At 47.6% G+C, this 14,379-nt stretch overlaps 1 protein-coding gene across 7 annotated transcripts in view; it reads left to right on the plus strand.

The window, feature by feature from the left end:
- Positions 1 to 13,708, plus strand: part of BCL2L13 (BCL2 like 13) — a 46,031-nt gene extending 32,323 nt beyond the window's left edge. For 4 of the 7 annotated variants that reach the window (XM_037138667.2, XM_053665580.1, XM_053665581.1 and 1 more), the window contains 2 exons: positions 1,311 to 1,454; positions 9,603 to 13,708. In XM_037138667.2, coding sequence (XP_036994562.2) covers positions 1,311 to 1,454; positions 9,603 to 10,367 — 909 coding nt within the window. In that variant the 3' untranslated portion in view covers positions 10,368 to 13,708. Of the gene's footprint in view, positions 1 to 1,310; positions 1,455 to 9,602 lie in introns of those variants that run through there. The other 3 variants (XM_053665582.1, XR_008391681.1, XM_037138669.2) reach the window with 3 other exon arrangements.
- The last annotated feature ends 671 nt before the right edge of the window (positions 13,709 to 14,379 follow it).

Here is a 14,379-nt window from a genome sequence, read left to right on the forward strand (position 1 = left end):
TAGGAATAATAATGTTTTCTCTGGGTTTTGACGACTTCTATAAGATAGCTCATCATTTTAAAAGTTCTTATTTTCAAATATGCAGGGGTTGGCAAAAGTAGGTTTACATTTTATATAAAAAATAATACAAAAATTAATAAAATAGCTCTGGCTGGTGTAGCTCAGTGGATTGGGCATAGGCTGCGGACCAAAGGGTCGCTGGTTCCATTCCCAGTCAGGGCACATGCCTGGGTTGTGGCCAGGTCCCCAGTAGGGGGCACATGAGAGGGAACCACACACGGATGTTTCTCTCTCTCTCTTTCCCTCTCCCTTCTTCTCTAAAAATAAATAAATACAATCTTTAAAATTTTTTATTTAAAATATTTTTAAAAATTAATAAAATATTGATATTTTAATAATAAAATATTTTAATAAATAAAAATATTTTTAAAAATTAATAAAATAATACAAGAATAAAACTGTTTTGCATACTCACAACTGTAAACTTACTTTTTCCTACCCCAGAATAGTAAAAGCACGGCATGAAGTGCCCAAAGTAGAGAGAGGCGCACAATGAAAAACGTTTTCTGCCAGCTCCCTGGTTCTGTACTCAGGCCACCACCATGACCGCTTTCTTGTGTATTTGCCCAGAGATACTGTCGGATTATATAAACACATACACTTGTGTACTTTTTTACACAAAAGATAATATTATCGTACACACTTTCCAAGATCTTGCTTTTTTCACTGAAAGTAAATGTTGGTGATTGGGTGTTGACAGTCGCCCAACCGGAGCCGTCCCAGGCAGCTGTGTGTGGGGGCGGAGTTCATGGGTGTCTTCGGGAGTCTTCGCCACACCCACCAGCATGGTGGGTTTTGTATCATGGTTATTACTGACACCCTCAGGCAGCGAGGGTCAACCTTTGTCATCTCATGGCACACATAAATGAACTCTTAAAATTCTGCAGCGCACCAAAAGATGTATTTTTTTGCTGATCTCACAAAAAATCGTTATCATTCATTCACAGCAGATAGCTATTGTTGTGTTGGCTGCTGTCATTTTCTTATCTGACAGTCTGAGGGAAAAAGAGGTCCATGCCCCTGACTCAGTTAGTTATTTCCTGTTTTAAAAATTCTTGCTGGTTGAACACTGCTGCCCTAAGGTATAAAACCTGTATATATTATACACAAAAATTCTAGCAGGGGTCATTGTTTTCTTTCCTTGTTGTAATAAAAGTGAAACTCCACAATGATGCATCTGAGCATAGTCTCAGTAGAATGAACTGCAGGAATTGCCATTCATGTCTTACTCTCTCATCTTCTCATCCAAGATTTTGGTGCCTCTGGTTCTGCTGCAACAAATGCTGTCGGAGCTGACAAGGCGCGGTCAGGAGCCCCTCAGTGCACTGCTGCAGTTCGGGGTGACGTACCTGGAGGACCACGCGGCAGACTTCATCATCCAGCAGGGCGGCTGGGTACGCGCTACGGCTTTAAGAATCTGTTGTTTTTTTTTAAATCAGCATAGATTTAATACCGTGAATATTATCATTCTGTTACGAACATCCTTGCACGTAGGTACCAGGGTTGCTCTGGGTCTGTGCTTCAGAGTGGAGTTTCCAGGTTCAAGCACACAGGTGTGTTCTGGTTTAAAAGACAAGGCCAGAGTGCTCTCCACCTTTCCTTTGTTGGCAGTGTATGAGGGTTTTTGTTACTCTACATCTTTCCTAACATTTAATATTGTCAGACTTAACTTTTAGTCATTTTTTAAAATAAGATTACTTTGGAATAATTTCAGATTTATAAAAAAGTTATAAAGTGTTTCTCTATGCAGTTCACACAGTTTTCCCTGGTTTAACATCGTGTGTAACTAGGGCACCTTTGTCAAAATGACTGAATTTCCATGTTTTTATGCTCCGTAAATTTCTTGAGGTCTCGTATTAATTCTGATTATTTCTAGGTTCCCTTGAGTTTTCTACAGAGAAAACCCCACACCCTCTGTACGTAGTGATAGTTTTTCCTTTGACAAACTGTCTTTTTTAAAACATGGCACTAACCAGGATCTGTGGCGTGACAGGAACATCCGCGGAGGCCACCTCATCTTCCTCCTGACGCTAAAATGAGTGCTTGCGATGGCTCCCCCCGAGTTGTGCCAGTCTCGGTGGGTGGGGCTGGCCTGTGGGTTCTCCTGTTCGGTCTCAGTGTGAAGGGGGTGTCGGTTTCATAAAAGCAGCTGGAGTTGGGAAGACCTTTTCTCTGCTCGGGAGCAGTTGATGTGAGGTTGAAATTACTTGTGTCTCGCTCCCTGTGATGTGCCTGCCAGAACCACCTGGTGTTTTCTCCAAGGGAAGGTTTCTGGTTTTTCTTGTCAGTTTTCGATGATATTTCTAGGATCCTAGAAAATCTTTAGTTGTGTTGGCATAGAGCTGCTTATAATACCCTTCTTTATTTTAGAGGGGGAAGGACCGGGGGTTTTTATGTCTGCATTCTCTTACACTACTTACTTTTAAAAAATCACTTTGTTTTGGAGAATTTCAAACACCTCTGAAAAAGATGGTGTCGTGTGAGGAGCCCGTCACCGAGGCCCAGCGTCCTTGACTCACGGCCAGTTACGCTTTATCCACACTCCACCTGCTTCCACGCTTTTTACTCTTTATCCTCACCCGAGGGTGTGCTTGTTGATTTTAGAGACGGGGGGGGGGCGGGGGGGGACACCAAGGTGAGAGAAACGGCCGTTGGCTGCCTCCCGTAGGTGCTGGTCTGTGTATTGAGTCCAGTCACATGGGACGACACGCCCACCAGCTGAACTGCACCACCAGGGTACTTCTGTTAATAGTATTTTGAAGCAAAATTCAGACATGTACAATTTTATCTATAAAAATTTCAGTATAGGCCCTGGCTGGTGTGGCTCAGTGGATTGAGCACTGGCCTGCAAACCAAAGGGTCACTGGTTGGGTTCCCAGTCAGGGCACATGCCTGGGTTGCAGGCCAGGTCCCCAGTAGGGGGCACATGAGAGGCAATCACACCCGGACGTTTCTCTCCGTCTCTTTTTCTCTCTTCCTCCCCTTCTCTAAAAATAAATTACAATCTTAAAAAAAAAAACCTAAAGAAAAAAGAAAATATTTTTAAAAGTTGCAGTATGGGTTTCTAAAAAATAAAGGCTCTCTAAACAATACCATTACTGCATCAAAAAAATTATTTTCATATCAAATGTCTTGTTAGTATTCAAATTTCCAAATGTCTCAAAACATCCTAGAAAAAAATCCTTTTTAAATCTCTGTGACATAAGGAGCTGTATTTCCCTTTGTATTTCTATTATTATTAATTCTTTTTGTTTTTATTTAAAATCTTAGAGCGGCCAGGATATATTTTTTCCTCATGTCTTGTTTTTGTTTAATAACTATAAATTCAAGCTTAGGGAAGTTACCCTTTCTCTAAAAAATCAAAACCACCAAACTATTGATATCATTTACTAACCTTATCTTGTTTTAAAGGGGTAGTCATCATTGCAAGAGTAAGGTTTTTACAGGGTGGGGCAAAAGTAGGTTTGTAGTATTTGCATAGAGAATAATACAGTAATTAATGAATAATGATACGAGAATAACCTGTTTCGCATACTCGCAACTATAAACCTGCTTTTGCCCCACGCAGTACTGCAAGTCAAGTCCTGTGTCGGTAAAAGACTGTTCACAAGATTACAATTTGTTGGTGACCTTTGTGGAAAAGAGCCCTTGAAAATTTTTGAACAGGAGCACCTCTGTGAGGAAACTGTGAAGTATTTTACAAGCCAAAAGGGAATAGAGTTAGTAAAATGCCTGCACAGAGTTTGAATAAAGTACGGGGGTGGGGAGAGTCGCTGGGACTGGGACAATGAAACTGGGTGGCAGGGTGGGTCGCACTGGCTGAGCCTCTGCTTCAGATGAGCTGGCCCACAGTGCCCCCCTTCCCAGGCCCCTGCTTTCCAGGGAGCTGGGGTGTGTGCAGGCCCGGCTTGGAAGGGCCCTGGAGTGAGCGCCTTAAGGGATGCTGCAGGGAAAATACCCCCTTTTGTCATGGCCCCACACATCCTCATCCTTTAATTGTGGTTTGTATTTATTTATGGAACACTATTTTTACCAGTCATCGCAGACGGCCAGGCTGGTGGTTTGTGTGGATTGTGCCACATGCCAGTGACAGTGACAGCGAGGGAGCGGCTTCCAGCCAGTTCCACTCGATGAACTCCCCACAGCAGGCACTTTCAGAGACAGAGGGCGGATGACTGGCTGCCTGGGGCTGAAGGGGGAGACTAGGGAATGACTGCTAAAGGTTTCTTGTTTTGAAATGATGGAAATGTTCGAGAATGTGAGAGTGGTGAAATGTTACTGCACAGCATTGTGAACATACTAAAAACCACAGAGTGTACATCTGAAAATGGTGAATGTTAGGTTATGTGAATGCTACGAAGGTAGATGTCAATACTAAAAAAAGAACAATGTTCAGACGGTGTGTTTCTACACCCTGCCCTGCTGTTTGCTTGAGAGACTCATGCAGGAGGAATTCGGGAGGTTGGTTCCCCCCCCCACATTCGTTATTGCCCAGCTTCTGTGGAGATGGTTGAATGTCTGCTAATCTGAGGTTCTCAGGAGGTAGCAGAGCCCATTATATCACATCTTTTTTTAAAAAATGGAACTAGATCTTTTTTGCTAAGTCTTGACCATTGTAAAAAAAAATAACAAAAGATGCTTCCCTTGTGACCCTGTCCTCTAGAAACAGCCCTGTGTTCGTTCAATGTAGGGCACTGTCGTTTCTACAGAGACCGAGTTTTTCAGTTTTGTGGTGTCTCTCTTTGGAAGAAATGAGAGAGGAGGGAAAAGTTGAATCGCCAGGGAAGGTTATTATTTCAAGCTGCTTTTACTTTTTAAATTTCTTCTATCTAGATGTATTTTATTTTACTTTTTACTTCTGTTAGCATTTATTTTTTCATGAATTTTCTCCTGGGCAGTAAGTTTTTGTTTCTTCACGTTCTTCTGTCCAACCTCCTTTCTGCTTTAGGAGCCATCACTCTTTTCCAGTAGCATCATCTCCATGTGGCCGGGGGCTCTCCAAGCACCATGCCACTATTCTGGGAGCTTTGTTCACCAGAGTGTGCTCAGTGACCAGAGAGTGTGCACCCTCGAGTTCAGCAGCCCCCCCCCCGCATTTTTACGCATGCGCAGCAAGAATTCAGCACTGTTTGGGGGCCAGTGACCCTGCTTCCAGCCCCACAGGTTGGACTGTGTGCATCTGTCAACTCCACCATTGTGAGTGACAGGCCGGCACACACAGGTTCTGTAAAATGACATCCTTCAGATGCTTGGTGGCATTTTGAACATGCACACCTTTGATGGCCTAGAAAGTTTCAGGAGTGTTCTTGAAGTGAACGCAAGGATTTGAACCTCTCAATTTGCATGATTTTGTGGCATGACCTCTGAAAAGGAATTGCCAAATCAATTTCTGAGGTTACCTCAGGCTGCTTACGGGAAGAGAGCTAGATGGCAATTAGACTGGCTCTGTTCCCTCCTCACACCTCCTGAAACAACAGCAATCAAAATAAGAACGACAAAAATGACAGTGAAAAATAGCATCATTTATTGAGTGCTTACTGTGTACAAGCACTGGCTGAGCACTATAAATACTACATCTAGTTCTATGACAGTTTTATTAAATCATCATTCCCATTTTGTTTATGTAGAAATTAAAGTTTAAAAAAAGTTAAGCAAGACATTCATTCATTACTGCCTAGCTGGCTTGTGTGGAAGTGGGATTCAAGCTACTTCTTCTTTTACTACAATCACTTTTTTTTTTTTTTTTTTATCATCAGTGTGTGGTTGCTTCTCACACACCCCCTACTGGGGACACGACTTGGGCCACAACCCAGGCATGTGCCCTGACTGGGAGTCAAACCAGCAACCTTTTGGTTTGCAGGCTGGTGCTTAATCCACCCAGCCACACCAGCCAAGGCCAAACACTACATTTTTTAATTACTGTGCTGGTTTGCCTCTCTGCTTATATTCATTGCCGGACAATTTGATGCCTGTTGGGACCTCTTGAGATTGCAGCAGGATCGGGGTGAATGGGGGGCACTTGGAATGTTGGTTGACATTATGGTCCTGTGATTTGCCTAGTTGTATTTCTGGCTTTTTTGTGGAGTGGTTAGAGGAACTACTGGTTTACATTAGATCCTTAGTGTACACAGAAAGTTTCTGGTCTTGATTAAAGAGTAAAATTAGTCTACCTAGTCACACTCTCTGCGGCATTTGAGTACCATCCAGACTTTCTGTGAAACTCTGCATCTCTGACATGACACTCTGCTGGCTCGCTTCCTGTCTTTCTGATCATGTCCAACTTCTGGGCTCCCCTAGCACCCCGTGCACACACCTGTCTGAAATTCGATCACATTGAAGTTTGTTACTGGCCATTTATTTATTTATTTTTAAAGGGAGGGGAAAGGAGGGAGAAAGAGGGAGAGAAACATCCATGTGTGGTTGCCTCTTGTGTGCCTCCTACTGGGGACCTGGCCTGCAACCCAGGCCTGTGCCATGGCCGGGTATTGAACTGGGGACCCTTTGGTTCGCAGGCCAGTGCTCAATCCACTGAGCTACACCAGCCAGGGCCACATGCCAGTCTTTACATCTAGACAGTGAATTTTTTATGAACAAGAATTAGGTCTCTTTCTTTCTTATGACTCTGGTGCCTAACACAGCACCTACTAGTCCATAGGCACACAGTGGGTCCTGTTAAACTAAACTGTTAAATGTGAAAATGAAAACTGACACTATTTGCTTTTAGCTAGAGTCCTGTTTCTTGTTTCCCTGACTGTTGTGTTGTAGCGAAGGCATCATGGACTAGCCACTTCTCCTTTTCCTGTTGAATTGAGTTCATATTGCTTAGTTCTGTCACATTCCTCCAGTCCTGTCATAACTGAACTTTCTGTTCTTCTTCACATGAACTGTACACTAACCTAGGCTATTTCCTGTCCCTTTTCCTCTTTCTGTGCGTCTGCTGGTATTGTACCTTCTTTTTTTTAAAATTTTTTTATTGATTATGCTGTTACAGTTGTTCTATTCCCCCTTTATTCCCCTCCACCCTACCCCCCATCCCCACCATCACCCCCCCTTTAGTTTATGACCATGTGTCTCAAGTCCTTTAGATTCTATATTTCCCATGCTATTCTTGCCCCCCCATCTATTTTCTATCTACTGTCTATGCTACTTATTTTCTGTACCTTCTCCACCCTTCTCCTCCTCCCACTCCCCTGTTGCTAACCCTCCTTGAGATCTTCATTTCTATGTTTCCACTCCTGATCTAGCTGTCCTTTTAGTTTGCTTTCCTTTTAGGTGTGGTTGTTAATAACTGTGAGTTTGTTGTCCTTTCACTGTTCATGTTTCTTTAACTTCTTTTTCTTAGATAAGTCCCTTTAACATTTCATATAATAAGGGCTTGGTGATGATGAACTCCTTGAATTTGATCTTATCTGAGAAGCACCTTATCTGTCCTTCCATTCTAAATGAAAGTTTTGCTGGATAGAGCAATCTTGGTTGTAGGTCTTTAGATTTCATGACTTGGAATACCTCTTTCCAGCCCCTTCTTGCCTGTAAGGTCTCTTTTGAGAAATCCGCTGACAGTCTGATGGGGACTCCTTTGTAGGTGACTGTCCCCTTATCTCTTGCTGCTTCTAGGATTCTCTCCTTTATTTTAATCTTGGCTAATGTAATTACGATGTGCCTTGGTGTGTTCCTTCTTGGGTCCAATGTCTTTGGTACTCTCTGAGCTTCCTGGATTTCCTGGAAGTCTATTTCCTTTGCCAGATTGGGGAAATTCTCCTTTATTATTTGTTCAAATGTTTTCCACTGGTGGCTGTGCCTTTCCCCCTTCTGGTACCCCTATAATTCGGATGTTGGAGCATTTAAAGATGTCCTGGAGGTTCCTAAGACTCTCCTCATTTCTTTGAATTCTTGCTTCTTGACTCTTTTCTGTTTGGCCATTATTTGCTTCCTTCTGGTCCACTCCATTGATTTGAGTCCCAGTTTCCTTTTCATTGCTATTGGTGTCCTGTGCAATTCCATTCATTTCAATTAGTTTCGCCTTCATATATTTGTCTAATTTGTCGGTATAATCAACCAGTTCTGTGAGGATCCTGATCACCAATGTTTTAAACTGTGTGTCTGAGAGTTTTGCTATTTCTTCATCGCTTAGATCTATGGGCTCTGGGGCTCTGAGATCCTCCTGCGCCATTCTTGGTCTGTTCGGGCCCTTTAAATGTGAGAAGCGGCGCCTTGGATTCCCAGGTCGCTGGGTTGTGACGCTGTATGTGGGGGCGTGGTCAGAGCGGGGAAATGGCGACCTCCTCTGCCGCTTCTCACAGCTGGGTGAGGATCAGCGCCTTAGGTGGTTCACCTGGGCCGGGCCACTCAGAGTCGCTGGGTTATGACGCTGTATGTGGAGGTGGGGTGAGAGCAGGGAAATGGCGGCGCCCTCCACTGCCGCTTGCCGTGGGGACCTGCCGGCCCGGTCCAACCGCCCACTCCCTCGCCTGTCCACCCTCGCACAAATGCGCGACCTCAGTCAACACGCAGCCCCGGGCCCGGCTGTCTCCCCCGCGGTCGCTCGCCTGGTTGCTCGCTGGGTCGCTCACTAGGTCTGACCCTGCACCTGGATTCCGCGGGCCTGAGTGTGTCTGGCCGAGTCCTCCTGTGCAACCCTGCTCCGCCAGCCGCTGGTTTCGCCCCTTACAGGTCAGGCTGAAGAATTTGTTGTTAACGGACTTCCGAGAAGTTCAATTTTCCGTGTTCTGGCTGTGTTTTCTGTTGCTAATATTTAGTTTTCTCTAATCTTGGTTGTGTGAGAAGGCACTGCACATCCACCTATGCCTCCATCTTGGCGGAAGTCTGGTATTGTACCTTCTGTGTGGCTTTCACCACGCACGCTTTCCTGACCTTCAGATGTCAGGAGGATGTAGACGCTGGTCCTCCCATAACACTTTCGGTCACCTCCCTGCACTCTCCAGCCTGCACCAAAGAGTCGTTTCTCCATCTGAGCTTTTTCTTTTAAAGGTTTTTATCTGTTTATTTTTAGAGGAGAAGGGAGGGAGAAAGAGAGGGAGAGAAACATCACTGTGTGGTGCCTCTCCTGTACCCTCTACCTGGGGCACCTGGTTCACAACCCAGGCTTGCGCCCTGACTGGAAATCGAACCCGTGACCCTTTGGTTGGCAGGCCAAACTCGGTGCCCTGAGCCACACCAGTCCAAACTCTTCTTAGCACTTTGGCCAGGACATAGCATTGTTTTTGTGCCTTACTAAGTCATCAGTTCCTTGACAGCAAGTTTCTCCTCCTGTTTTCTCTGCTAGTTTGCATTAATTATTGTATTGAATATATATACATTCAATTAAATATGAATTAACTTTATTTTTTTAGCTTCAGGGAAACTAGTCAGAGGACCATGTTTTAAAATTTTTTTCTTTGCATTGATCTACAAGTAAATGCATTGAATCCAGAAAGGACTGTAGGTTTAAACAATGTATTGTGTTTATTCCCTTTGTTCCAGATTTATATTTATTTAAACTATATTTTCCATTTCTTGTGTTGACTCTCCTGCTCTTTTTCTAGGGCACTGTCTTTAATCTTGAGTCCGAGGAGGAGGAGGACCCTGGAGTCGTTGCTGAAGACAGCAATGACATTTACATCCTGCCCAGTGACAACTCTGGACAGGTCAGTCCTCCAGAGTCTCCCACTGTGACCACTTCCTGGCAGTCGGAGAGCTTACCGGTCTCCCTGTCTGCCAGCCAGAGCTGGCACACAGAGAGTCTTCCGGTGTCCCTGGGTCCCGAGTCCTGGCAGCAAATCGCCATGGACCCAGAAGAAGTCAAAAGCTTAGACAGCAACGGGGCTGGAGAGAAGAGTGAGAACAACTCCTCCAACTCTGACATCGTGCACGTGGAGAAGGAAGAGATCCCTGAGGGCGCAGGAGAGGCTGCCGAGGCTTCTGGAGTCTTGTCAACCAGGGGGTTGCAAGAAGCGTCCCAGGAAGCCCCCGCTCCCTCGCTTCCTAGGATCACTGCCACCTCCTTGCTGCAGATGCGGGAGCCTGCAAAGGTGACTGATGTGGAGAAGGTCAGCCCGGCACCCTCCTTGGCCATAGAACCTGGTGAAGCAGAGGAGCAGGTGGTGCCTGTGCTGGAGCCCAAGGGAGCGCTGCGGAGTGAGGGGATGGAAGCAAGGAGAGAGCGTCTCCTGCCAGGGCCCTCCCCGACGGGTGAGGAGAGGGCCCTGCCACCGGCCAGGGGCACAACTACGCTACTGTTTGGAGGGGCTGCTGCTGTTGCTGCCCTGGTGGTGGCTGTCGGGGTGGCACTGGCCCTGAGGAAGAAATAGCACATTTCTCCGAAGAGACAGCAAGGATGTTAGGTTTTGGCTGTGCTGAGTGTGAGCCGTCAGCAGTTGCCTGCATGACTGTGGAGCATGTGCAGGTCACCTGGTCAAAAGGGTGGGAGGTGGCAATGCTCATGGGTGTCTGACTGTGAGTCCCAAGGGCCGTGGCTCAGGCTTGACTCGGTCTCAGGAGTGAAGTCCTCCGTCAGGCACAGGTTTCCCAACCTCTGCACCAGTGTACCTTGGTAATTCTTTGTTGTGGGAGGCTGTCGTGTGCATTATGGAATGTTTAGCAATGTCCCTGGCCTCTACCTGCTAAACCACAGCACCCTCCTGCAGTCATGACAGCCAAAAATATCCCCTGACATCACCAAGTGTCCCCTGGGGGAGAAGTTGCTCCCCCTGCAGAGCCGCAGCTTAGAGGGGGAGGGTTCCGTTGGAAGCCTTGGGATAGCAGCGCCCCTCAGCCAGGACTGGCCCTGCCCTCAGACGCCCTCCTTCCTGACACTCGAGCGCCCTTCTGCAGTCCTCTCTGGCTCTTCTTGCCGGCCTTTTTGGTCCTGTCACGTGCGGGGCTCCGCCCTGTGTCTCAGGTGTCACAAGGCTCCTCTTCGCCCCAGGTTTCCTCCAAGATCCATGAAGAGAGCTTACTCTGTTCTGTCCCTGTCACGTCCTCAACTCTTCTCACAGCTTCATCTGGTAGAGACACTGCCCTTAGTCATCTTTCAAAGAGGGAGACGCACTCCCTCCCTGCCCAGGGTGCTGTGCTGTGGCGGTCACAGGCTCACAGACCTGTCTCGTGGAGCACATGGCTCACACGACCTCTGGCCCTGCAGGTATGGCCCAGACGAGCACAGGGCCACTGTCTGGTGCCAGGGCCTTGGACTCAGTCCTCTTCCGGGTTGGCCAGCTGGCTACTTGCAGTCCTTACTGCAACCACCCGAATCATAATTCTTATTAGTAAATACAGAAAGTCTCCTAAATGTCAATGAAATAAAAACTATGAAAAGAGAAGCCTGACTTTCTCGGTTATCCCCAAGATTCTAGTTTGGCTTCTTCGCTGAACTCTACAGTCCAGTGCCAGAATGTGGAACCAGATGGTTCTAAGTGGCGTGCTGTTGCCAATTGGCGTGGTTTTCTTTCTTTTGTCGAACCCACCACTACAGGGTAGGGGAGGGGATTGTCTCTCTGTGCCCAGGGGTCTCAGTGTCATGTGGACACACTTGCCTGACACCAGTCATCTCAGCTCTATCTTAGCAAGTGGAACACATTACTTTTTAGATCCTGAAATTTGTGATAAAATTACTTTACCTATCTTAATCACCAAAAGTTGATGTTTTAAATATACTTTTTAAAATCTATTCTTTAAAATTACAACTTCTCCATAAAGTAATACTATGTAAAAGTTGGTCAAGCCCTGGCTGGTGTGGCTCAGTGGACTGAGTACTAGTCTGCAAAGCAAAGGGTCACCAGTTCAATTCCCAGTCTAGGGCACATGCCTGGGTTGCAGGCCAGGTCTCCACTGAGGGGCGCTCAAGAGGCAACCACACAGGGACGTGTGTCTCCCTCTCTTCCTCCCTCCCTTCCCCTCTCTCTAAATCTTTAAAAATTTTCTTCACAGGGGAAGAGCAGGCTGGTGTATCACCTTGATTTTTCCCCCTTTCATAATAAATTTTTTTCTTTACATTGTTCACACTTTTAAACTCTGTCCTCAAGCCCATTGGCTGAGCACATTTCAGCACTAACAAACCAGGTTCGTCTCTGAGCTGCCACAGAGCAACCCTGCCAGGATCTGTGGGTCTGCGTCTCCACTAAGACAAAGAACGGGAGGTGGGACACGATGCCACCCTGGCTGCTTTATCGTCCGGTCTGCTGAACAGCAGTAACACAAAGTCCTTGGCCCGCTGCATTTTGCTGGGTCCTGGTAAATAGCTCTTTTCTCTCCAGCCCTGAGCTCCTGAGCAGAAACAGGGTGTACCAGCACCCTGTTCTGTCCTTGTGGCCTTATCCCCACTTCCTGCAGAGGGAGGGAGAGCTGAGAAGCAGAACAGCTGTGTGCTTTGTTGAAGAGAAAATCACTTCTCACCCTCCCTTTTGGTGGGAGTGGGCAGTAGAAAGCCATTCCTTCTTGCCCCGACTTAAGTAACATCTGAATCTAAGGTAAAAGGACGATTCAGAAGAAATCCAACGTACTTATAGAACTCAAATGCAGAACTGAGATCACTATTCATCATTCCTCATTCTTCGAACTGTTTTCGTTAGTCCTCCACAACTCTTAACTGCTCTGCTTGGGTGGAAGGGTTTCTGGTCACTTAGCGAAAAGCCAGTGACTGTTTCTTGAGAAAGATAACCCGAATTAATGAATGCTCATTTATCCTTTCTAATAAAATAATTATGAGCCCAGGGAAATCAGTTTCTGTAGTGTGCCTTAGGGGGCTCTCCAATCATCACTGCCTTCTAGAAAGAAGGCTTTCTGGATAAAGAACAAGGACTGGACCATCCCTTTCCAACATTTGCCCCAGCCCCCACTCGCCTCCCCTTGGCCGTGTCCTCTGTGCCCGTCAGTACTGCACGGGCAGCCCAGGCACGCGGTGGTGGTGGTGGGGGGGGGGCCGCCACGGCCCTTCGCCTCCTCAGCTCTGCCTGCTCTCCCTCTCCCGGGGTCAGAGCTGGGGTCAGAGCCGTGCCTGCACCCTGCTCTTCTCCCAGAGGGGTGACCGGTGGACAAATGTCAGGCCCATAGAATGTTTAAATTATTTTAAGAGCTGTTTTATAGAAATAAAAGGTATTGCAGGTAAAAAAAAACTTTTTCCTCCTCTTTTCTCAATGTATTACGTCTTTTTACATGAACTTACCGTCCAAAAAACTTGAGACAGTAACACGTCCTCGGCGCACAGAAGCAGCCTCTTGGCTCCCAACCGGCCCCTCATTAGCCTCACGCCGCCGGCAGCCCGGGCCCGCGATAGTGACGCCCCGCTCACGTTCCACCCCAGGAGGCTCGGCGGAGCGTGGGCTCAAATTCAGGAGGCATATTTTGTACAAATTAGAATATCCTTTTTCTTTAAAAAGTGTGGGTAATTGTAATTCTGGCAAATTGTTGAGGGTTTACTAATTCTTCTACAGTCGTCGAGCATATGAAGGCCACGAGTTTTCCCGACTCCTTGCACTGGCAGGACAGCCGCCCGCCGCGTCCGCCCCCCCCCCCCTCGACGCCCAGGGGCGGCCTGTGCGAGCGCCGGACCAACCGGGCGGGTCTGCCGGGAGGGGCCCTGTGGGCGGGAGATGGCACGACCCGGGACGGGGCTCCTCTCGGGGGCCTTTCTTTTCCTTTTTTTTTTTTTTTTTTAAATAAAGATTTTACTTCTTTTTAGAGAGGGGAAGGGAAGGACTAAGCGAGGGAGAGAAACTTCGGGCGTGTGGTTGCCTCTCACTGGTCCGCAGCCCAGGCGTGTCCGGATTGGGAATCGAACCGGCGACCCCTCGGTTCGTGGGTCGGTGCTCAGAGCCACACCAGCTGGGGCCTGTTCGCCGCCTCCATTCACACTGGGTGGCATTTCCGCTTCTGCGCCAGGGCGCAGCGACTCGACAGGAGTCTGCACCGAGGGGTGTGAAAGCAGCGCCCCGGACCCCTTTTCTCTCCCCTCCGTCCTGACTGGTCCCCTGCTGGCGCCGAGGGCGGTGAGGCCCCCGGGACCCAGCCCCAGGCTCAAGGCTGGGGTGCCCGCAGGCGCCGCCCCGTGGAAGCCCGGGAAGCGGGGTCAGGAAGCGGGGTCAGCAGCGCCTCGTCCGCGAACTAGTTTGAACTTGGCGCGGTCGTTCAGACACCTCCGTATGGAACAGGTTTGGAAACCGTCGCAATGCCGACAGAGTGACGCAGCTCGTCTTGGTCTTTACCTCAAACCGACCGGCCGAGCTGGTCAGCCAGGCCCGTGACTAGGAGCGGAGTTTACGCGGTAGGAACCCAGGTCCACGGCTGTGGCTCAGGCGGAGCCGCTCGCTCCCACGTACGTTCGCG

The sequence above is a fragment of the Artibeus jamaicensis genome, unplaced genomic scaffold (genome assembly GCF_021234435.1).
Source record: "Artibeus jamaicensis isolate MK-2021 breed Jamaican fruit bat unplaced genomic scaffold, CSHL_Jam_final contig_415, whole genome shotgun sequence".
Taxonomy (NCBI): domain Eukaryota; kingdom Metazoa; phylum Chordata; class Mammalia; order Chiroptera; family Phyllostomidae; genus Artibeus; species Artibeus jamaicensis.